At 58.4% G+C, this 21,618-nt stretch overlaps 10 protein-coding genes across 10 annotated transcripts; 4 read left to right on the top strand and 6 right to left on the bottom strand.

The window, feature by feature from the left end:
- Positions 1-976: 976 nt before the first annotated feature.
- Positions 977-2,765, top strand: B0I36DRAFT_354832 (heterokaryon incompatibility protein-domain-containing protein; the record flags this gene model as incomplete). The annotated part of the gene is made up of 2 exons (XM_046157349.1): positions 977-1,031; positions 1,099-2,765. The coding sequence occupies 2 exons, from the start codon at positions 977-979 to the stop codon at positions 2,763-2,765; spliced, it is 1,722 nt and encodes a 573-aa protein (XP_046006835.1).
- Positions 2,766-4,271: 1,506 nt separating this feature from the next.
- B0I36DRAFT_336220 (pre-mRNA-processing factor 17) lies at positions 4,272-6,318 on the bottom strand. The gene has a single exon (XM_046155582.1). It carries the CDS (start codon positions 6,076-6,078, stop codon positions 4,459-4,461), a length of 1,620 nt encoding a protein of 539 aa, XP_046006834.1. The 5' UTR covers positions 6,079-6,318; the 3' UTR covers positions 4,272-4,458.
- Positions 6,319-6,926: 608 nt separating this feature from the next.
- On the bottom strand, positions 6,927-7,993 carry B0I36DRAFT_40866 (cornichon). Its single transcript, XM_046161875.1, has 4 exons — positions 7,752-7,993; positions 7,363-7,518; positions 7,235-7,301; positions 6,927-7,168 (listed from the first exon to the last, which is right to left on the bottom strand). Exons 1-4 carry the CDS (start codon positions 7,850-7,852, stop codon positions 7,076-7,078), a joined length of 417 nt encoding a protein of 138 aa, XP_046006833.1. The 5' UTR covers positions 7,853-7,993; the 3' UTR covers positions 6,927-7,075.
- A 1,105-nt stretch (positions 7,994-9,098) lies between these two features.
- On the bottom strand, positions 9,099-10,507 carry B0I36DRAFT_253047 (peptidase M24, structural domain-containing protein; the record flags this gene model as incomplete). The annotated part of the gene is made up of 4 exons (XM_046150728.1): positions 9,099-9,214; positions 9,277-9,823; positions 9,886-10,299; positions 10,367-10,507. 4 exons carry the CDS (start codon positions 10,505-10,507, stop codon positions 9,099-9,101), a joined length of 1,218 nt encoding a protein of 405 aa, XP_046006832.1.
- A 1,207-nt stretch (positions 10,508-11,714) lies between these two features.
- B0I36DRAFT_368577 (kynurenine 3-monooxygenase) lies at positions 11,715-13,377 on the top strand (the record flags this gene model as incomplete). Its single annotated transcript, XM_046159640.1, has 3 exons — positions 11,715-11,835; positions 11,898-12,115; positions 12,181-13,377. 3 exons carry the CDS (start codon positions 11,715-11,717, stop codon positions 13,375-13,377), a joined length of 1,536 nt encoding a protein of 511 aa, XP_046006831.1.
- Positions 13,378-13,537: 160 nt separating this feature from the next.
- On the top strand, positions 13,538-14,083 carry B0I36DRAFT_40837 (uncharacterized protein). The gene has a single exon (XM_046161866.1). It carries the CDS (start codon positions 13,640-13,642, stop codon positions 13,976-13,978), a length of 339 nt encoding a protein of 112 aa, XP_046006830.1. The 5' UTR covers positions 13,538-13,639; the 3' UTR covers positions 13,979-14,083.
- Positions 14,084-14,188: 105 nt separating this feature from the next.
- On the bottom strand, positions 14,189-15,592 carry B0I36DRAFT_368576 (uncharacterized protein; the record flags this gene model as incomplete). Its single annotated transcript, XM_046159639.1, has 2 exons — positions 14,189-15,076; positions 15,149-15,592. 2 exons carry the CDS (start codon positions 15,590-15,592, stop codon positions 14,189-14,191), a joined length of 1,332 nt encoding a protein of 443 aa, XP_046006829.1.
- Positions 15,593-16,149: 557 nt separating this feature from the next.
- Positions 16,150-17,616, bottom strand: B0I36DRAFT_336211 (uncharacterized protein). Its single transcript, XM_046155581.1, has one exon. It carries the CDS (start codon positions 17,494-17,496, stop codon positions 16,477-16,479), a length of 1,020 nt encoding a protein of 339 aa, XP_046006828.1. The 5' UTR covers positions 17,497-17,616; the 3' UTR covers positions 16,150-16,476.
- A 687-nt stretch (positions 17,617-18,303) lies between these two features.
- B0I36DRAFT_336210 (uncharacterized protein) lies at positions 18,304-18,863 on the bottom strand. The gene has a single exon (XM_046155580.1). It carries the CDS (start codon positions 18,659-18,661, stop codon positions 18,311-18,313), a length of 351 nt encoding a protein of 116 aa, XP_046006827.1. The 5' UTR covers positions 18,662-18,863; the 3' UTR covers positions 18,304-18,310.
- Positions 18,660-21,505, top strand: B0I36DRAFT_253759 (uncharacterized protein; the record flags this gene model as incomplete). Its single annotated transcript, XM_046150776.1, has 2 exons — positions 18,660-20,310; positions 20,373-21,505. 2 exons carry the CDS (start codon positions 18,660-18,662, stop codon positions 21,503-21,505), a joined length of 2,784 nt encoding a protein of 927 aa, XP_046006826.1.
- Positions 21,506-21,618: the final 113 nt, after the last annotated feature.

Raw genomic sequence — 21,618 nt, 5'->3', positions numbered from 1 at the left:
TACTTTATTTACCCGTCGCAGGAAGACCAACTTAGTTGCGCTTCTGGGAAACCCAGACCCTTCAATTTTCAGCACGTTCAAACACAGGGCATGCATGTCGTCATGCGAGAGAGTCTCCTATGTCTCGCCCACGCCGAGTGAAGCAGCGGCAACAGTGCTGTGCTGTCCACTTCGACCCACACCTTTTGATATTCGGAGCCAAGCACAGAGAGGCTCGTCTGGATGCTTGTCTGCACCAAAGGCAGACCACTAAACTGCAGACCCTCGGCCGCAAAGGGCGCTCCAATGACACCCATATTAATCATGACCGCCAGAGGCAACCTGTTGAATGTTATAGCCTCAGGGGCAAGATTACGATAAGGCCAAGTAGTCTAATGACAGATTGCGGGGGTCGGTTTACATGCCCCTGCTACATGTTACCCCTCATCAAAGCCTTCGCGGGCAGACATCGCCATGTCAGAAAGCCATAATTCTTCCCCCCCGACGGTGCTTATCTGTTGCCACTTTTCTCTTGCACTGTGCGCTGCTCAATCAGAACCAGCTCTTTACGGGGACGCGCGCGCCCCCTGCAGGCACCAAATCGAGATGCTATGCGATGTCTGCAAGAATGGTCTAGAGGGGATGTGGGATCCTGCTCGGACTGAGCGGCTCTGTTCACTCAAGGAGTTTGGGGTGGGGAAAGGTCGGTACACTTAATAGACACGGCCATTTGTGTCAGGCTTCCACTTGAACCCCCCTAGCTCACAAAGGTATCCCCCTAGACACGTGGGAGGGCCCAGGGTTTGTGTTTGGCCATCACAAGGACGAAGCGTCTTTTAGGCATTCCATAAGCGAAGGGTGTGCTATGTGCAGCACCTTCGCCCAACCATTCCGTGATCGAACGGCAGAGTTCGGTGACCATAGCTCGAAGGGCATCGATTACTTTTCAGTATTCTGGTTCTATCGGGAGGGGGAAGTCTTTAGGCCAGAGCCGATTATGTGCTGTAACTTCAATACCTCTAGGTATCATTTTGGCTTCGCTCCTGTTGGGGGTAAGTGCATTTCGAGCTGGGAACGCTCAGCTTCACTGATGAACATGCTGACTTGTACGGTGGACAGTTCCAGAGTATGACCACGGGGTCAACTTCGACATAGGTCCATCCACTGACGACATTGCAACTTGCCTCATCATTGAGAGCTGGATGAAAGACTGTCTCAACCACCACGCCCTCTGTCAGCAGGCAATCAGAAACACTGCATTCCGTCCGACACGCCTTCTCGAACTGAGCCCTGAAGGGACATACCGGCTAATCAACCGATCGCAATGCCCACCTGACCTTGAATATGCTGCCTTGAGCTATTGCTGGGGCACCAAACCTGCCACCGCTCTCCTCAGACTTCTTCGGACAACCTTCGGATATCTCAGCCATGGGGGACCTTTGGAGAGTTTGCCAAGGACTTTCAGCGAGGCTGCGAAAGCAGCACAACGGCTCGGGGTCATCTATCTCTGGATCGACAGACTTTGTATCTTCCAGGACTCTACCGAGGACTGGCAGCAGGAGGCAGCGTCGATGAAAGAAGTCTACCAGAATTGCAAATTCAGTATTGCAGCCTTGGGAGCAGAGGACAGTGACGCAGGCTGCTTCTTCGAACGGAATCCTGCGAAAGTTGCTCCAACCATTGTTTGTCTCCAGCTTGGTGAGAATGAAGAACCCACGCGGTTCAGATACGAGTACGAAGACCGATGGTCATGGAAGCATTCATTCTACAAAGAGCCCTTGTTAAAGAGGGCATGGGTTGTCCAGGAACGGCTCCTCGCTCCACGTACGGTGTATTTTGGATCCCGGCAGGTCTTCTGGGAATGTTACGAGGCCAAATGCGCCGAAACTAACCCTCAGGGCGTGGGAGTTTTCGATTCCACCCCACCGGCTTCAGGCAAGAATCCGCTACCTCGGGCTGTCTGTGGCGGGAAAGAACTTCTGGACTTTCCTCGGCGGTTCCTGGCTTCCGATGACTACGAGCAGCTATTTGAAGATTGGCATTGCCTCGTCACCTTTTACTCGGCACGAAGTCTGACCATGCCAGCTGACAAGCTGGTGGCTATATCTGGGATGGCTCAGGATATGATGGGGATGCTGAACAAGCTCAAGCCCGGGCTGCCCCACCGCTACCTCGCGGGACTCTGGGAAGAGAAACTCGTGCAGACGCTCAGCTGGGAAGTCGACTGGGCGGCAGCCAGGGCTCCTCATTATCGGGCACCCTCTTGGTCGTGGGCGTGCCTCGATGCGCAAGTCAATGGCGATAGGACTTACAGTGGCGCAGAAGACATCTGCCTCACATCTTGCGAGGCTGTGGACATGGTATATCGCACCGAGGATGAGACAGGACAGGTTCTCTGCGGTGCAATTACACTTAGTGGGCCCTGTGCTTTGATCGACATCGCCAATGACTTGCCGAGGCGCGGCCAGGGAAGGCGGCAGACGACCGTGAGGTGGAAGGGCGTGCAAGGGCGGGATGGATATGTTGCGTTTGATGGTGTGGACTACTGGGACAAGTTCGCCGAGGTGATTTTCGACACCCGCGACGACTTTACGACAGAGGCTCTATTCATCTGGCTCACCTTCCATGGGGGCGACAGCTTAGCTCGTGGTGAAGGCCTGCTTCTTGCACCACTTTCAGATGGCACGTACCGGCGGATCGGAATTGCCCAAAGATTCTTTGAGGGTGCCCAGAGAGCGTCGCCGTTGATCGACTGCATGGAGAAGCAGCGCGTGGTCGTAGCCTGAACCCCACCGCTGTGAGAGTCTGGCTGACTGTTCGCTTCCAAACAGAGGCAAGACAAAACCTTGCTTCCATCGCGTTGACCCGGTTCGTGATACCAACAAGAATGCTCTTTGATGTCTCAACCCCGCAACATCCACTCTTTGCCTTTCTTTGCTGTCTTCCTTTGTGTCAGACTGTCCTAGGTTGTGCAGTCTAGGGTTCATCCCCAGGGCATGTGCACTGGTCTTTGACCATGATTTAGAGACACTCTTGGCACCGCTCTTCTCCAGTATATAAGTCTCAAAGGCTCTCATATGGGATTGACGGCACGTTTTCCTAGGAGCAAAAAACCTTTATGAGCAACCCCTCACTTTCAAACATCCCAAAATGTGCAGAACAGCGCCGATACGCTTTGCATGCGGCCGCTGGTGGATACCCGGCGATGACTTTCCCAATCTCAAAACCACTGTCGGCGATCCCCGGCAGCCCTGTCCTCGCGGCCTTTTTCGTCGAGGACCTTGCCCGTCGCTAACATGGGAGGTCGACACATACTCTTCTCCACACGATCTCGTGCAGAGCTGCCCTCGGTGTCTGCCTGCCGACAAGACTGTCGTGGAGAAGCGCCACCCTCGTGCCTCATACGGGCGGCAGCAGCAGCAGCAAGAGAAATGGGCCTGCTGCCACTGCAACGGGATCGACTACGACGCCGATTTGGTCATCTCTTCCCTCAGCGCGGCATACCGGGCGGCCGGCACGAATGAAGGCCTTCCCGATTCACGAAGGGTCGACCTGGAGGAGATGATAAAGAAGGGGCGCCACGTTTGGTCAGTCAAAGAGCCTCTGGCCGAGGACAGTAGGGCGAAAACATTTTCTTTGGAAGCCGCCTTCGAAAATTTCAGCCGAGGGATTATCTGGCTTGGCCTCAGTTACGAGGTGGCTTGAGGTTACTGCTCAGAGGCAGATCGTCTCAAGAAGCGTGTCCAAGAGTGTCGCGAAAAGTGCTTTCAGCCGACGAAGACGGGCCAGGATCGGCAGTCGGTTTTCCGGGAGCAAATACCAGCTCCCCGAGAACTTGTGGAGAGATTGAAGATTGAGCACCAAAGCGACAGCGGCGCGGAGAAGACGAGACGGAGCACGATGCTGGATGTCGGTCACCGTCCTAGGCAACGGGGTAGCCAACAATCGTCGGGAGAGCAGTCGAGTCAGCGTCTGACAGGACGCACTTGGGCCCATCGAAACAGCAGCCGCAGAAGCTAGAGCATCATGGCAGGCATCGGTCACTTCGAGATCCCGGACACGAGGCAATGGCAGCCTCTCTGACTGCGTTAGCTTCTCATCCTCTGGGTCTCGAAAATGGCATTGTTGCTCGTCGTCCCATGTAAAGCGATCGGCTGATGCGGCGGGCTCTGAAAGGTGGATAGAGACGATTCACGTGGTGGGAACGGGACGAATGGGCAGCTGACGAAGAGCACGGATGATGAGAACACGAGACGTAAACCTCACAACAACCTTGTTGCAATTCAATCAGAAGCCAAGATTCAAATCACACAAAAATGCGGTCCATGAGGTGAATTATCCTAACCAATAACGCGCCAGTAACGCCGGGATATGCCATCAAACACAGATACACTCATACTTTCTTTTACGCTCATGCCTCCCCAACCCAATCCATGCCTTTTGCTGGTCCTCTTCCCCCTCGATCCCTGGCCCCAATCTCTAGTCCCAGTACCGAATCACACCATCCGCGCCCGCCGCAGCAACCTTGGACGTCTCCTGCGGATGCCACTGGACGCAGCTGATCGCGCTATCCCCCGCGGGCAGCTTGTGGTACATCTTGCACGTCTTCCAGTCCCAGAAGCACACAAAGCCCGCGGTGTCGCCGGAGGCGAGGAACTGGCCGTCGGGGGAAATGGAGATGTCGATGGCGGTGCCCGCGTTGTTGTGGCCGCGGTACGCCTTCTTGCGGTTCTGCCGGAACTTGTCGGTCGCGCCGTACACGACAATCTGGTTGTCGGACGACTGGAACGCGACGTACTTGCCGCTCGGGTGCGGCGCGGCGCGCGTCATCGGGTACATGTACGGCTCGGCAATGTACTTGATGGGCACGGGGATGCCGTAGTCCCACGCGCGCAGGGACTTGTCGTCCGAGGTGGTCATGAAGCGGCGGTTCTGGTCCACAAACGTGATGGTGTTGATGGCGTTGAGGTGCTGGTCATACTCCTGGACCTGCTCGCGCGTGCGCGTGTCGAACTGCACAATCTTCTTGTCCGACATGCCCGCCAGGAACTCGTGCGAGTGCTCCTCGCCCGGGTAGAACTGGAGACAGTGCGGTGTCTTGCCGGTGCTGAACTTGCTCACGCACACGCCCGTTTCGGTATCCCAGAGCTTCATCTGCCGATCGAATGACGACGACACGAACTTGGTGCCGTCGAGATTGAACGAGATGTCGGACACAGCCTTGCTGTGACCCGAGAACGTCCGCAGAAGCTGCCGGCTGTGATATACATCCCAGATCTTGACCGTGCAGTCCGCGCCAGACGACAACAGCAGGTGTCCCGCCTTGGGGAAGAACCGCAGCGCCGTGACCGCCTTGCCCCCATGGTTCTTCCACGTATGCACAAGCTTCTTCGGGATGAAGTTGGTGACCTCGCCCGGCTCCTTGCGCAGATCAATGTCCAGGTCCTGCGGGATGTGCATGTACGTCCGGCCCTGGTAGTCGTACATCTCGTCGCCGTGGAAAGTCGTCGTCTCGTCGCCCAGCGCCTCGACCTCGCGGCGGTGTTCGATCGCGCCCGCGGGCGCCGAAACGACGGTGCCGCTGGCCACGACATCCGCGCGCTCGTCCTCGTCCTCGTAGACGTACTCGACCTCCTCGTCGCTCCCAATGTCCTCCTCGTCCACCTCCTCGTACTCCTCGCGCTTGTACTTTGCCCAGGGCCCCACATACGCGCCATCGCCGTCCGCGACGAGCGCGTTGCCCTTGCCCTCCCTCGTCTTGCGCAGGCTCGCCGCCTCGTTCTTGATCTCCGAGCCCGACTGGTGTACCCGCTCCGGCCCGCCCCGGCGTTCTATCGCGCGGTGCTTGCTGCGGAACGTGTGCTCGCTGACAAAGGTCTCCTCCGCGGTGCCCGTGAGCACGTTTTTCCGCTTCAGGCCCAGGGCGTTGCTGTGCGCCGTGTTGCTCTCGTCCCGGAACGGGTTCGCGGGTCCCATCTTTGGTCGCGCCAGGTCCTCCCCCGTGTACGGCACCACGGCGTGGTCCGCCTCTGTGTTCTCGCGCACGATGAGGGCGTCCTGCGGCGCCATGTTGGCGGGATATTGCCCAAAGTCGGCCATCGTGTGCAACCAGGGGGGGGGCGCCGCGTAGGTGGTCTGCTTGGGTGGTTGCGCCGAGGGCGCGAGGCGGAGTGGCAGTGGCGGACGTGTCTATCGTGCGACGGCGATGGATGGACTGGTCGACAGAGGTGGTTCTGATGTGTCGAGCCGGGGCGTACTGTTCGCAGGGATGGGTGATTGGGAAGTGGTAGGTGATCGCAGATTGAGGTACACAAAAAGTGCTTGGTTGCACGCGGCAGCCCAAAGTGCAGTCGCGCCGCAGGTTAAGCTTCCGCCAGCCTTGCCAGGGTGTGGTGCCACAATTTTTCTGCCTGCGCAGAGCCGCACGCTGCCATCGTCAGCCTTGCATCACCCGTGGCATCAACGCAGCCATTTGGCGCGGGGAAAACGTGGCCTTGCGACTTCAGTCTGAACAAAAGGGTCCCTGAAGGAGTGAGCTCTCAAATGACAATTTTGAGGCAATCATCTTCGAGGCCAATCGTGCTGCCGTAAGAGGCACTTTCTTCGATTCATTTACAATGTGGGTATTCTTTCCATAAGCAGTCATAATCTTCCCATGCCCCAAAGACCACACGCCTACTCCTGGCCTCGATACCAGACTGGAGAGGCGCAACAGTGCTCCTGCATGACCTCGTACTATCCGCCACCTTCTTCTATACATCTTGTTCAACACCCACTTGTTCCCAACATCAACCTCCATGTCGTCTAGCTAGGCAAGGGTCAACTTGTCGCCATGGCAAGGAGTGTCGTCGTGTCATTATTTCGTATGCCCCCCTGGGCTATCACATCTGGTCGCCGTGATGTCAGGCCACGGGGGACTGTCCATGGTTTTGCCCATTCTCCACACCTCGAAACGGTTGCCCAGCACCAGCGAGCTCAGTGTCCAATACTGCCTGGGCAGGGCTGGCGCAGCCAAGAAAGAGCCGTCCGTCTCGCATACGGGTGTTTGTACACGATGCGGCCATAAGGCTGTCTCTCACCGCAGCGCCGGCGTAGTTTATTTGGTCTCGTCACGGATGAGGGCGACGATCATGCTGTAGAGGTAGAAGAAGAACATGATGAGGTGGAAGCCAAGCTTGATGAATGATTCCTGCGGGCGAGCGTTGTCAGTCCATTAACGTCCCGGGCATGGCTTGCTCGACGTGCAAAAATATACCTTCTTGTGCACATTCAGCTTCCTGAAGATCTCGGTGGCATCGAGAAGATGAGTGTTCTCAACAATCCTAGAGTCAAGTTAGCGGATGAGGCTTCCTGGGACAGCTTTCGCAACTCGGGTCGACATACTTCTTGACGTTCCAAACGAGCAGGGGTAGGTTGAGCACCAGCGCGAGCCAGTAGCCGTTGATCAGGAACAGGAATGTCAGGAATCCGTGCACGGCGGCCTCGGGGATGATGTAGGTGTTGAGGCGGTTGCAGAGGTCGATAGGGTTGATGTAGTCGCTGGGAAAGAGGGAAGTGTCAGCGTGTAGCCCAAATGTGATTATGAAAACGTCCTGCGCTTTTTGCAGCTCGGGGCATCCAGTAGAAGCATCTTTTTTGACGCTCTTGTGGCCATGCCTATCCCATGAGCTCCACACCTAGCTTTCCTCCAGCGGGAGGTGCCAGAGCGGCATATAAGCTCCCACGGGCGCAGGAGCCACAAGGTCTTCGGGGGAGAGGACGCAAGCACATACCACTCGAGATCGCTGTACATGATGGTGAAGAAGACTTGGAGGAAGAGGTTGACGGCATTTATGAGCACGGCGAGGAGGTAGAGCCACGCTTCTCCCGACATGTTGGGCGGTTCGGTAGAGGTTCAAGGACCGGCGTGGTCAGGCAACGGGTCGGCGCGGGGAGGCGAGGAGATTGCAGGTATGCACGCGAGATGAAGCTCGAGGGTCTCTCTTGCTGGGAGCGCGCGACGTGAGGGTATTGTCGCTTGGGATGCTGCGGCGGTGGTGGTGGCGGTGGTTGGGGGCGGCAGTGGAGGGGAGGAGGAGCAGGTGGGAAAAGTGGAAAGCAGGACGGGTCTGGTGGTGTTGAGACTGGTGCGCGGTGACGTTTGTGTGGCCGGCGCATGCTGGGAGCGGACTGTGTGTGCGTTGGCCGAAGTCAGCCTGGCCCAGCCCGCACACCACAGGCGCCCGCCGTCCGGGGTTCCGGCCTCCCCTCGCCCACCAAACCCAACAGCCTGCAAGCCCAATGCAGGCCTCAGATAAGAGCCGGCGCAGTGGCTTTGTAGACCGAGGAGCTTTGGCACATGCCTGCGCTGCACGCGACCTCTCTCGGTTTTAGTGTCATGTTCTCACTACATGGTTTAGGCAGTCACGCGCATCTGCTGCGCCGAGTCAAAGGGGCGACGGAGTGTGTCTTGTTCACACCTGGCCTTTCCAAGCTAGATACGTACCGACCTAGGCAGGGCGAGTCACAATCACGCAAGCAGCACCATCTCAGAGAAGCATACTGCTCGGCCGTGAGCACAGCTCGGGCGGCGGGGTCACACTCTGGCTGGCCATAGGAGCTTGGGCCCAGCCCGGTCCGGCTCCAGTTATTGAGGCTCGTGCTGACCTTGCATCGTTGCATCTCTGAGGCTGGACCGCCCTTGTGGATCCAGAAACCCTTTGCCCAGCATGCGAGCTTGGCGGCACGTGGAATAGGAGCAGATATTTCTCGGATGCTTTAAAGGAGCAGAAAAGCTCTTCAAGCTCGCGCCACGGTTTGGGCCACGTTGGTGGGCACAGTCAAGTCCAAAGATCATCCATCAGAAAGGCTTGTCCTAGGGCAGTCACGTAGTGTCGGGTCCTTCTAGCGCGGGGTCGTGGACGTGCAGATGGAGCCGACACTAAACGGGCTCCGATGATGGGATCCACGCATGCCATGATTGCAACGGTTGTTCCTGGCAAACGAACAAGGACGTGAATCAGTCAGTCTGATGTGGCAAGACGATCTTGCACTATTGTCGTCCAAACAAATGCTGCACGGCCAACATGTAGAAACGCAGGCAGTCGACCTGTCAGTGTTTTGTATTGTGCTCACATCGCTCAAGCCGCTGCCGTTCCATTCTCCATCCCAGGCATAGGTACAGGTCCTCCGGGTGATGTTGGCAACCTCGCCGTCAGGACTTCGACGCCCGTCTCCGTGACAAGGTACGTGTGTTCTATAGACGAGCTAAATCAGCATCATGGGTTTCAAGACTGCACTCATAAGCACCAAACTTACCAAACTGAGCTGTCCTCTTGCCGTCAATGGTCGTGCTCGTCCAGTTGTCTGGCCAGGTCACATCCCGGTATTTGCCGAGCGCAATCATCGGCTCGATGGTGAAAGTCATGCCAGGCTTGCACTCGCCCACAGCTTTGTTCTTGGCGTAGTGGGGGACATTTGGAGGGCAGTGGAAAAGGCTGTTGACGCCGTGGCCACAATACGTCCGGATGACGCTGCAGTCTTTTGTCTTGGCGTGCTTCTCAATGACATTGCCGAACTCGCGGATCAGGGTTCCAGGCTTAATCAGCTTGGCCGCCTCGTCCAAGCACTCGCGTGCGGCCTCGACCACACGGACGGAGTCTGGATCCGCCTTCGCCTTGTCGCCGACGTAGTATGTCTCGTTCAGATCGGCATGGTAGCCCTCGTGATATATCGAGACGTCGAGGTTGATGATGTCGCCGTCGAGCAAGACACGCTGGTCGGGAATGCCGTGGCAGATGACTTCGTTGACTGACGAGCAGAAGGACTTGGGAAAGTGGTTGTAGTTGAGCGGCGACGGGTAGGACTGCGCACTGTTAGTACCTGTTCTCGTGGACTCCTAGCGATATTTTGATATTCTGCGCGTACATTTCTCTCGATAGTGGCTTTGTGGCACACCTCGTCGAGGTAGTCCGTTGTGACACCAGGTCGGACCTCTGCGGCAATGATGTCGAGCACCTCGCGACCCAAGCGGCAGACTTTACGCATAGCATCCTGGCCAGCCTGGTCCAGAATATCGAACTTGTTGCGGTTGAGGAAACGCTCGCTCTTGGGGATTCCGGTCTCAGCGTAGTCGGGGCGCTTTATCGACTTGGGAACCTTGCGCATGGGCGAGAGCGGATAGACGGGACGGAGGGGCCCAGTGTAGTTGAAGTTGGGGAAAGGGTTAAAGTGGCCGGTCGCTGGATCTGGTTCAGAAACGACCTTTGGAGTCATGAGGCTGGAGAGAATACCGTTTGCGAGCTTGCCCTGGGCGGTCTTGTGGGTGGCCTTGTGCTCATTCTGGAGGGCAAGTCCTCGTTAGCTGTGCGCCCAGGCGGGCCGGAGAGCTGCTGGAACTTGTACTGACCCAGTTCCTTTTGAAGCAGTCTTGGGAGCAGAAAAAGCTGTCCTTGATGCCAAGCTTGAGGCAGGTAGGGCATTGCAGGTCTCCGGCTGGATTTTCGCAGTCGGCGCCGAGGCAAGCCTTTTTGGCCGGTGGTTCTGTCATGCTGCTTGCGGTGGGCTGGGAGATGGCTTGAAGACTCCGAATATGGTTGCAGTGGTGTCGACGATCGCTGCTGCAGGGGAACTGGAGCTGCTGGAGGTGTCGTCGGCTGGAGAGGACGTGTTGTCGCCGTGCGGTTGGATCTTGAGAATGTTTTGCTTGCTGTGGCGGCAACTGCCCCACGCGTGGGATGGAGGTGGGGCCCACCTGCTCCAAGCCTCCCGAGGTCCGCTCAGGCTGGGGAGTGCGAGTGCCTAAGGCCAGCAAACGTTCTCACCAAGAAAAGGCCATCTTGCTGACAACATCCGTGGATGACGTGGCCCGATCTCTTCGAGGCTTTGAGGTTGTTATAGAAAGGATGCCGCCCACATGGCATGGCCCATCGACAGAAGCCGCGCACGCGGCTGGCGGGTTTCGCATTGGCCAGCCAGTTTTGAGGTTGTGCTAGATCCTGGAATACAAACGCGACTCTCTTTATGGAAGCATACATGTTGAATCATCTCGGTTGGCCCTGGGCAGTCCTTATATGATATGGTCTGGGCTGCTCCGAGAACCCTGAGGGGTGTGATCTGCAAGTGTCCAGCTATTGTTGGTGGGGGAGGATCGGGGTGCCAGCAGGACCCTGCATGCTGTGCAGGCACTGGCGCCTGGCTAACTTGACTTGGTGACAGATGACGAACTGGGCACGATCTTGGTTGCATGATGGGCGTGGTCGAAACACAAGCCATTGACGCGCGCGTGCAACGACAGCAGGGTAATGCAACAAACTTGTCATTGGGGCAAGGCGAGCAAGGCTATGGCTCTTTGTCTTGAGGGCAAGCAAGTCCTACTGACGTCATCGTCAATGCATCGCCGCATCGATAAAACGGCATCCATCATGAACTCGACCGTCATGCTCTCACCTCCGCGCCCAGGCGGGTGTTGCCGTGGCGGAGCCAGGTTTTCTCGAAGGCGAAGCCGGCGCCGCATCCCGGCCGGAAGGAGGGCAGGCCACGGGCGGGAGTGGAGCCACGGGAGCGCCGCCCGCGCCAGTCAGCGTCATGAGGCAACTGCATCCGAGCTTCCGCGCCTGCCCATTCCGTGTTCCGCGCACTTGCTCTTACGACTCACCTCTCACTTTATCAGGCCATATGAGCCTCACCAAACCCCTCGAACGCAGCAACAACAGCTGGACTTCTTTTCACCGCCACCACTCCGATCACAGATAGCAATGTCGTCCCAGAGCAGCTCACAAAAATACGTCGTCGTTGGCGCGGGCCCAGTGGGGTCTCTTGCAGCCCTGTACGCCGCCAAGCGAGGCTTCAACGTCGAGGTATATGAGCTCAGAGCAGGTTCGCCATCTCCGTTGATCTCAAGTCACAAGATGAGGGGCCGCATTCTGACACTGCAGCAGACCTCAGAGACCCGTCCACCACGCCCCTCAACTTCACAAAGTCCATCAACCTGGCCCTCTCAGAACGAGGCATCAACGCTCTGCGCAATGCCAACGAGCCCGCACTGCTCCAGCGTGTGCTGGCCTCTACGCTGCCCATGAGAGGCCGCATGATTCACGGCCGCAAGCCCACGGGCGAGCTCTATGAGGCGTCACAGGACTATGATGCCCACGGCCGGGTATGCCTCCATCTGTCGTGCTAGGTTCTAGTTGGCACGCCACATTGCTAACCCACACGTAACAGGCCATTAACGCCGCGGACCGTGCCGGTCTCAACAAGCAGCTCCTGGACTGTCTAGCGGAGATGCCCAACGTCAAGTTGTTCTTCCACCACAAGCTCACGGGCGCCGACTTCAAGCGGCAAAAGGCGTGGTTCGAGGATCGTAGCGATGCCAAGAGCCCGAACGAGATTGAAATCTCCTTTGACTTCATGATTGGCGCCGACGGTGCCCACTCAGCCGCCCGGTACCACCTGATGAAGTACACACAGATGAGCTACAAGCAAGAGTATATAGATACGCTGTGGTGCGAGTTCCAGATCATGCCCAAGCCAGGCAAGACGGCCATCAACGGGCCAGACTCGATGTTCAAGATCTCACCCAACCATCTGCACATCTGGCCCGGCAAGCAGTTCATGTTCATTGCCATCCCCAGCGAGGACGGCACCTTTACATGCACGCTCTTCATGCACAATGCAGGCTATGCCAAGCTCGAGGCCGACCCGACACAGGTCCCGGCCTTTTTCGACCAGCACTTCCCCGGCGTGACGGACCTCATCCCGCCATCGGAGCTGGTCGCCTCGTTCAAGGCAAACCCGCACCTCCCGCTCATCAACATCAAGTGCACGCCCTACCACTACGGCAGCTCCGGCGTCATCATCGGCGACGCCGCGCACGCCATGGTGCCCTTCTACGGACAAGGCATGAACGCCGGCCTCGAGGACGTCCGGATCCTCTTTGAGACGCTGGACAAGCACAACGCCGCCGCCACCACCGCCGCCACGGCCGCCGCCCAGCGCGCGGCCGCCCTCGCCGAGTACACGGCCCTCCGCACGCCCGACGCCCACGCGATCAACGACCTCGCCCTCGCCAACTACGTCGAGATGCGCGCCTCGGTGCTCTCCCGGACCTACCAGCTGCGCAAGTTCCTCGAGGAGTTCCTCTCCGTCCACGTGCCCCGCCTGGGCTGGCACACAAAGTACTCGCGTGTCAGCTTCAGCAACGACCCGTACTCGGCCGTCATCGCGCGCTCCGAGTACCAGGGCCGCATGCTCACGCGCATGTTTGCCGGCGTGCTGGTCCCCGCCGTGGCGGGGCTGGCGTGGTTCGTCGCGAGGTGGTCTGGTGCCGTTGCCGGACCGCGCAGGCATGGCGGCGGTGTCTTTGAGGCGGTGCTGAGTGGGATAAACCATGGTCTCGCGACGGTCGGTCTGCGGAGGTGAAGAAAGCTTGTCGCTTTGTCTCATCTCATTTAGCGAGGTTACGCTTTTACCGCTGGGGGCCATAGAATTCCATGCTGCATCATGTACATATTAAATCAACTACACATTAGTCAACATAGACAAAAACACTAAACAAATCTCGCCATTGTGATAGCGATAGCCCGCTGCTCCAGATCTGCGGAGCACCCTCGGATCCTTCCCTGCCTTGCCATGGCAGATCTGTGTGTGCGCGCCGTTATTGAGAGTGCTGACAACTGACGTCATGATTGCTTTTTTGTTCCGTCTAGTGCCGGGTGTGCAGGACGTCCACGGGTGTCTTGCAGCTGGGCCGTCGTCGGGTTTATCAAAATCAACACAACCCCATATATCCTATGCCGGTTCGGGATCGGCAATCTGCCTGCTTGCTGCGGGGTTCGTGGTCGGGGACTTGGCCTCACCTTGTCGCAACTTTCAAGTAATGAGTATTCTCGCGAGCGCGCCAACAGGCACACCTCAGAAAATAGGCACAAAGATACAACTAGGCCACGGTACGGAATCTAGTAATTCGGTAATAGAACTCGATAATCCCAATTTTTTTGTCACGGGCAAGAGGCTGCCATAGCTTCTTTGCGCAGACAACTCGAATTATTTCAGTGCAGCCACCTTGCTCTCTTCGCAAAAACGCAATGCTATGCAAAGCAGAATCCATGCCAACCATTCCTTGGCTCTGGACCAACACGGGAACAATAGATATATGACTGACCAATCCCAGTGATCTCCCTCTCGCAGACGAAGGTCTGCATAGTTCGTCAAAACCAACGACTATGGCTGGCTAGCCCAGCAGGTGCTCAATAGCGCCCTGCACGCTGCCGCCACTCCGTCTTAATGCCGCGACATTCCTGTCAAAGTCATAGAAACCCATGTCGTTCAGCTGCCGCAGCTGATCAGCGTACCGCTCCTCTGGCGGCCGGTCGTCCTGTGGCGCAGGTGGTGAGCCTAGGCCGCCGCCGCCTCCCTCCATCGCTCGCAGGAACTGCGCCATCCACTCGGGGTTCGGTGGTGGCATGCCTCCAAAGGGGTTCGCTCCCAGGCCAGCACCGGCACCAGCGCCAGCACCAGCACCAAAGAGGCTGGCGAAGGGGTTGGCTTGGGGAGGTGGTGAGCCTGTCGGGTTCGACCCGGCTGTGCCGCTGGGGTTGGTGTTTGTAGTGCCTTGCCCAGGCGCTGGCGAACCGCTCGCCTGCGGCGGTTGCATACCCGCGAATGGATTGAAGAACGCACCAAATGGGTTGGCGTTAGGGTCCGCACCTCCAGCACCGGCACCGGCACCCATACCGGAGAACAGGGGCGAGCTGAAGGGGTTGTATGGCGGGGGGTTGCCAGCAGGGTTGTTGCTATTGGCATTGCCCGTTGTGGCATCGGATGGGGTGTTGTCAGTCGTACCGGGCATAGGAAACGCAGAGGCGGCGCCAGCGGCCTGTCGCTGCTGTCGTTGTAATTGGGAGGCCATCCGGATCGTCTGCGGGTTGAACATCATCCGTCGCATGTTGGGGTCGCGGATCATGGCCAAGGCCGCCGGATTGTCGCGGAAGTTGGGGTGCTGCTCAATCATCTGAAGAAACGCGTCGCTGTTCATCATCTCGTTCATGTGCTGCATGGTGGCGGGGTCCTCCATCATTCTGGCGAGGTCGTCCTCACTCATGCCTCCCATGCCGGTCATCTGGAACGGGCCACACGTTGGTTAGCTTGGAGTCACATGCGCACAGTCAGGAACGTGACAGAGTATACTTACGCCACCATCAGGCCCAAATGCGGACGCCGAAGGAAGGCCGGTCAAGCCCGCATACCGCGCGCCAGTAAGGCCTGCGAGGAGATTGCCTGCCGAGGTACCGGCGGACATGTTCTGAGGAACCTGCGGGGCGGCAGGAGTGGAAGTGCTGGAGGCAGGAGGCTGCGGGGTTGGGTTGCTCGCGGCGCTCTTGACGAGGTGGACGGTGTTGCCCGTCTTGATCTTGTAGGTGCTGAGGGGCTCCTCGTTCTTCATGACACGGCCCGAGTAGATGAGGCGCTGGCGCTCGATGGGGATGTCCTCAAAGTCGGAGCCGGCGAGCTTCTCCTTGAGCTGGGCAACGGTGGCGGCCTGGGCCATGGTGATGGAGTGCGTCTTGTCGCCCGAGGTCTTGACCTTGAAGGTCACCTGGTCGTCACCCGCGGCGTCGGGGTTGTTGTCGGCCATGGCGATGATGCTGGCGACGATGACGACAACGATGTGGGGGCTTGCTGCAGCGATAGGGATGCGATGTGATAGGGGCTGGTGTTGTCGAAAGCGTGGCGCTGTCGCCTTGAAGGCTGCAGTGTCTGTCGTCGCAGCCAAGTGGGAGGCCAGAGGGAGAGGCCTCGTGAGGAGCGAAAGGCACGAGGCGAGGTAAGGGGGGAGCGGAGGACGAGCAAGAAAGCAAGCGTCGCAAGCACAGGTTGGGAGGCGAGGCAGGTGATAGGGTGATGTGACGATGAGTAGGCGCAGGAGCAAGCTGGCTGGCGGGAGGAGGGGTCCGGGCCTGAGCGGCAACTGCGTGCGGGCAGAGCACTTGCAGGTGCTGGGCAGGCAGGCACAACGTAATCCGCATTCCCCGTGCCCGCAACGTTTGTTGGCCGCGAGCATGTGGGGCAGCGCTGATTGTGAGAATGCTCTGGAATCGCCAGTGCCTGGCTGGGTGGCGCTAGGCTGCATCCAGGCCGGGGTCGCACTTGACTCCTGAACGAGGTCCATTCATTCATTCACTGACTTGATCAGTTGATTGTCCCTGCCTCAGCTCAGAGAATGATCGCTGTCACGTGAGCATCCTGGCATTTTGTCGAAGAGACGCTGTGCTCCCGCTTGTGTCAAACGTTGAATGCTTGGTGGTATCTTGCTCATTGTTCTTGATTTTGAGTCCTGCCCGCCTTTGCACCTGGAGCTGCATCTCGCTGGTCTATCAGAATACAGAATATACAAAGTACACGCAGTCTATACAGAGGTATCTCGATCACGATCCATGCCACAACTCCGCCTCAAGATGATCATCGCCCGACCGCTGTCCCTTTCCCCTACGAGCCGCACTGGTTGTTGAAACCTGCCGCTCACTTGAGGATGTTCACGATCCCGCTCAACGGCTGCACCTCGCCCCTGTCAAGCAGGAACATCCATGTGCGATTCCTCAGGTACAGCACAACGAGCAGATAGTCCTCCTCAACCTGTGACAGTCGCCCTTGCCGTTTCCAGAGGTCCTTCTGCATGCGCACGCGCGCCACGAGCTCGCCCAGGACGGTGCCTCCAGCGTCCTCCCACTCCGACGGCCGCACTCTTCGCTCGTCCAGCCCACTGTCTACAGCCGGAGCAAAGGTTGGGGGTGTGTAGTAGGCGTGGTCCGCGCTTGGCGCGTCCTGTTGCTGGTCGACGTCGACGTTGACGGCAATCAGCACCGACGAAATGCCGCCGTAGTCGTCCTTGGTGATGTACATCTTGGTCTCCTCGGCAGGCACGCGTTCCTTGCCGTGCAGTTCGTCCCCGTACGGGAATCCGGGAAGCCAGCCAGCCTCCTCGGCGGCTCGCTCGCCTGCGACGCGGGGCGGCAGGGCAAACGTCAGCTCCCGTAGCTTGCGTTGGCGCTCAAAGTCGCGGTTGGCCGCACCCGCGTCGGAGTCGTCGACGGGCGTGCTCCGGGCCTCATCAAACTCACGCGCGAGCTGCACGCGCAGGTCCTCGGCCCACTCCTCCTCGGCCTTGTACTTTTGCATGTACTGCCGCTCCTCGTAGTAGTCATATGCCGTGGAGAGAACGATGGTGAGCAGCGAGCCCAGGGCCATGTCGCGGAGGACCTTGAGCCATGACTTGCCGGGCTGAGGATGTGGCTGGTATGGCTGAGGGTTGTAATGAAAGGCGCGGCGGGCTGAGGGGCTCTGACGTAGGAGCGTGGAGGCCCTGTGCCTCACTGCACGTTGCTGTGATGTTGTTGATGAGATCTGGATGTGTTGTGGTGCAGCTGAGGAAGCGCGAGATGAGAATGAGGCCCTCGTCAGCTGGGATGAGCTGTGGCACCGCCAGGAAGCCGATTGTGCCCATGACGAGGGTCTTGAGAAGAGTCGTGCTTGCCGAATCATCTTGTCTGCTTGGCTGATTCCGTCTGACCTTGGAGATGCGCTGATAGGGCTGACGATCTTAATCTCGGTGTTGTGGTTTTTTTCAGTCCTTGGCTGAGGCCAGGCACCACGACGGACTGTGCCAGTACAGTGTGTTGAGCACATGGCATGACGCTGCGGCTGGGGCTTTCCAAGGTTGCCCAAGGCCCGTGTGCCTGGCTTGCATGGCGGGGCGGCGGCTCTCCAGAAGAAATGGCCGCGGTTCTCTACTCCCTACTCCCTAAGACAAGGTTCTAAGGTTACGCTAAATCGTGCAAATGGTGCCCTTGGTTGTTCTGTCACCTGTCCGTATGTCAATGCAACGCGTGGGAGATCAAAGTTTGGACATCTGAATACCTACCAATATAGGTACTTGTGCGAGAGACTACAACGTCCTGATGATTACTTGCTGATGAGTTTTGAGGATGACAGGCCACACTCAGACACATGGTGCATCATGTGTTATTGGGATAGACACCTTGAACTCAGAGCCCATGTTTCCCGACATTGGCAGTAATGGCTGAGGACCAACGGGCTGGAGCGTCAGGAACAAGACAACCCCCACAGACATGGGAACAGGCACACTCGGCAGTGGCATTGTCCCGAGCAACGACAACAGCCGACAAAGCCCAGGGCTGCTGACGCGATGAGGGCAGCCAAGCACGCCAGGCCAGAGTGGCCATGCTCGTCTGGGAAGCTGTGAGCGGCATTCTGGGGAACCCCCGCCACGATCTGCATCTTGCCTTGCTCCTCCCCTGCCAGCCGGGTAAACTACAACTACGCTTACACAGGCCTTCTATTCGTGGACATTGGCACATCGCACCCTTTGCACCGAGTGCTCCTCAAAAGACGCCATGCACAAACCGGGGTCGCGACCAGACCTCACTGCAGCACGCAAGCTCGCCTGCCCATGGCGATCGATCCATGGGGTAACATTGCAGCCCGCTTCCACACTGCCGCCCGCTGCCCTGACGATGCCAGGGCCCTCGACTGCTCCTCGGGCCATCGTCAACCGAGTCGAGATGCCAGTCCCTGGCCTGCATACAAATATGCCCATGCCCGGCACTGATGAGCATCCATGGCCGCTTTCGTGAGGCAGCGCTCTCGACGCGACGGCAAGCTCTGCAACCCAGACCCGAGCCGCCATGCACCCAGCCCTGTGCCATCTCGTGGCTGCTCTTGGCTGTGCCGGCCTCGCGGCGGCCCAGTCTCCCGACTCTGCCGCAGTCTCCTGGGTCGGCGATGCCCCAGACCTCAACCTGGGCGCGACCTTTGGCCTCCCGTGGCCTCGTGGCAAATACCCAGCCAACTCGACAAGCTTCACCGCGACAGACTCCAATGGCGGGCAAGTCGACGTCCAGTCATGGATCACGGCCTATTGGCCTGACGGCTCGGTCAAGTGGACCGGTCATGCGGTGGGAGCCTCCAATGCCGTCGGCACTGGCTACACTGTGAGCCCAGTCGTAGGCTACTCGCAGCGGTTTCGGAGGCGCCAGGACGCCAGCTCTATGGTTGCCGAGACCGGCAGTGAGATTGTGGTCAACACAGGCAAGATATCAGCAGTCTTCAAGAAGTCCGGCAACACAATCATCAGCTCGATCAAGACGGCAAGCGGCAAAACGGTTGGCACGGACGGTGTTTTAGTCCTCCTTGCACAGTCCGCCATCGCCGAGGAGGACGCCGCCGGGGAGCAGCCCGCAAAGTCCCAGCTTAATAGTGTGATCGAGGATGTCGCCGTCAGCAAGGACAACTCTGTGCGCACGCTTGTCACCATCAAGGGCAAACACGAACCCATAAGCGGAGATGGACCAGGTTGGCTGCCCTTTACTGTCCGCTTCTACCTCTACAAGAACTCCGAGGCCATCAAGGTGCTCCACACTCTCACGTACGACGGTACTGCCAGCCAGAACTTCATTGTGGGCATTGGGATACGATTCGACGTGCCACTTTCTGACGAGTTGTATAATCGCCACATTCGGCTTTCGAGCGCAGATGGCGGCCTGCTGAATGAAGCAGTCAAGGGCATCACCGGCCTTCGCCGAGATCCTGGCCAGGCTGTCCGTACAGCACAATACGAAGGCAAAGCGACTCCCGACACTTCGACCTGGGATACTCGAGTCACCACTCGCCTCCAGTGGATTCCTAACTGGAATGACTATTCGTTGACACAGCTGTCGCCAGACGGGTTCACACTCAAGAAGCGCACAAAGGCTGGCCAGTCCTGGGTCAAGATCCCTGGCGGGACGAAAGCAGGAGGTCTGGTCTACCTCGGTGGTGCCGCGGGTGGCGGCCTTGGTGTCGGCCATCGTGACTTCTGGAAGAGATACCCGACCGGCATTGACATCCGCAACGCTGCAAGTGATGTCGGACAGATTACGTTGTGGCTGCACAGCCCGGCGGCTGGCCCCATGGATCTTCGTCCCTTTCACGACGGCCTTGGCCAAGATACATACGCGAAGCAGCTCGATGCCTTGGAAATTACCTATGAGGACTACGAGGGCGGGTACAATACCCCTACCGGTATCGCCAGGACGAACGAGCTGTATATCTTTGGATTCGATAGTACACCTTCGCAAGAGGCGCTTGGCGGCCTCAATGCCTACGTGAACGAGCCGCCTGTTCTGTTTGTCGAGCCGAGTCGCATTAAGGAATCGGGTGCCCTTGGCACATACTGGGGCCTTCCTAGCAACAGCACTACCGGAGCGGCGCAGGACATTGAGAAACATATGGATTTCCTGGTCCGCTACTATATCGGACAGGTCGAGCAGCGCCGATGGTACGGCTTCTGGGATCATGGTGAGTCATTCCCAACTTATCCCCCAGCACAATTACATCCATACTCACTCACTCCACTGCAGGCGACATCATGCACACCTACGACGTCGACCGGCATCAGTGGCGCTACGACATTGGCGGTTACGCCTGGGACAACAGCGAGCTCTCTCCCGACATCTTCTTCTGGAACTACTTCCTGCGTACTGGCCGGGCAGACGTCTATAGACTCGCAGAAGCCCAAGTCCGCCATGGCGGCGACGTCGATGTGTACCACCTGGGCAACTTCACCGGCCTAGGCACACGGCACGGCGTGGACCACTGGAGCGATTCAGCCAAGCAGATCCGCATATCGACGACAATATACCGCCGCGTGTTCTACTACATCTCAGGTGGCGACGAGCGCACGGGTGATCTAGTCGCGGAAGTTCAAAAGGCCGAGCAAGCGTTCGTTGCGGTCGACGCGAGGCGCAAGATCCGCGACCCGAGCGTCGTGTACGTCCCAGACCCGGAGGCGCTGTACATCAGCCTCGGGCTGGACTGGGTTTCCCTCGCTGGCGCGTGGCTCATCGAGTGGGAGCGCCGGGGCCCCAACGCGGAGGCCGCGCAGCGCAAACTCCTTAAGGGGTTCGAAGGCATCGCGGCTCTGAAGAACGGCTTCGTCACTGGTGAGGCGCTGTACAACTCATCCTCGGGCGCAATCTCGGCCCCTCCCACAGACCCAGATAACAAGGGCATCGTCGTCGTCTCCCACCTTGACGCTGTGTTCGGCTTGCAAGAGGTTCTCACGCAGGTGTTCGACCACGTCGGACAGGGCACACCCTCTGAGAACCCCAAGCTGCCGGCGGGCTTCTTGGAGGCATGGCTCGACTACTGCTACTATTACTCTGCCGGCAAGCCCGAGCAGGCGGCCCGCTACGGCAAGGACTTTGGCAGCGTGTCTCTGATCCAGGGCCACTCGAAGCTCACTGCGTACGCGGCATGGAAGACAGGCAATGCGACGCTCGCCAGCCGTGCGTGGAAGGAGTTCTTTGGCTCCGACGGGCTGAAGCGCGATGGTTCCGGGGCGACCAACTGGACGACCGTGCGGGTCGAGGGGAGCAAAGTGCTCACGCCCGTCGACGAGGCGAGCTGGTTGAGCACCAACGACATGGCGCTTTATGGGGTTAACGCTATTGAGAACTTGTTCTTTGTTGGGCAGGCCTTGGGGAGTACTTAAGTCGAGGCCCTGACGTTGCTGTTCCCGTACTGTGTCGAGGGCTGTTTGGACTTTGGGTGACAGACGCGAAATTGTCACAGAGTCTCAAGTTAATGAATATCACTTGGTGAGGC

Source organism: Microdochium trichocladiopsis (assembly GCF_020744255.1).
Source record: "Microdochium trichocladiopsis strain MPI-CAGE-CH-0230 chromosome Unknown B0I36scaffold_11, whole genome shotgun sequence".
Classification (NCBI taxonomy): domain Eukaryota; kingdom Fungi; phylum Ascomycota; class Sordariomycetes; order Xylariales; family Microdochiaceae; genus Microdochium; species Microdochium trichocladiopsis.
The sequence above is the reverse complement of the archived record's forward strand: the minus strand, read 5'-3'. Positions and strand labels throughout refer to the sequence as shown.

Bases quoted from the DNA above. Each gene is read 5' to 3' on its own strand.
- B0I36DRAFT_336210 (XM_046155580.1), bottom strand. From the start codon at position 18,661: ATGGCGGCTCGGGTCTGGGTTGCAGAGCTTGCCGTCGCGTCGAGAGCG.
- B0I36DRAFT_336220 (XM_046155582.1), bottom strand. From the start codon at position 6,078: ATGGCCGACTTTGGGCAATATCCCGCCAACATGGCGCCGCAGGACGCC.
- B0I36DRAFT_336211 (XM_046155581.1), bottom strand. From the start codon at position 17,496: ATGATTCGGCAAGCACGACTCTTCTCAAGACCCTCGTCATGGGCACAA.
- B0I36DRAFT_40866 (XM_046161875.1), bottom strand. From the start codon at position 7,852: ATGTCGGGAGAAGCGTGGCTCTACCTCCTCGCCGTGCTCATAAATGCC. The intron at 7,519-7,751 runs GTATGTGCTTGC...CCTCTTTCCCAG, and splicing joins ATGTACAGCGATCTCGAGTG to CGACTACATCAACCCTATCG. The intron at 7,302-7,362 runs GTATGTCGACCC...ACTTGACTCTAG, and splicing joins CTCGTTTGGAACGTCAAGAA to GATTGTTGAGAACACTCATC.
- B0I36DRAFT_40837 (XM_046161866.1), top strand. From the start codon at position 13,640: ATGATTGCTTTTTTGTTCCGTCTAGTGCCGGGTGTGCAGGACGTCCAC.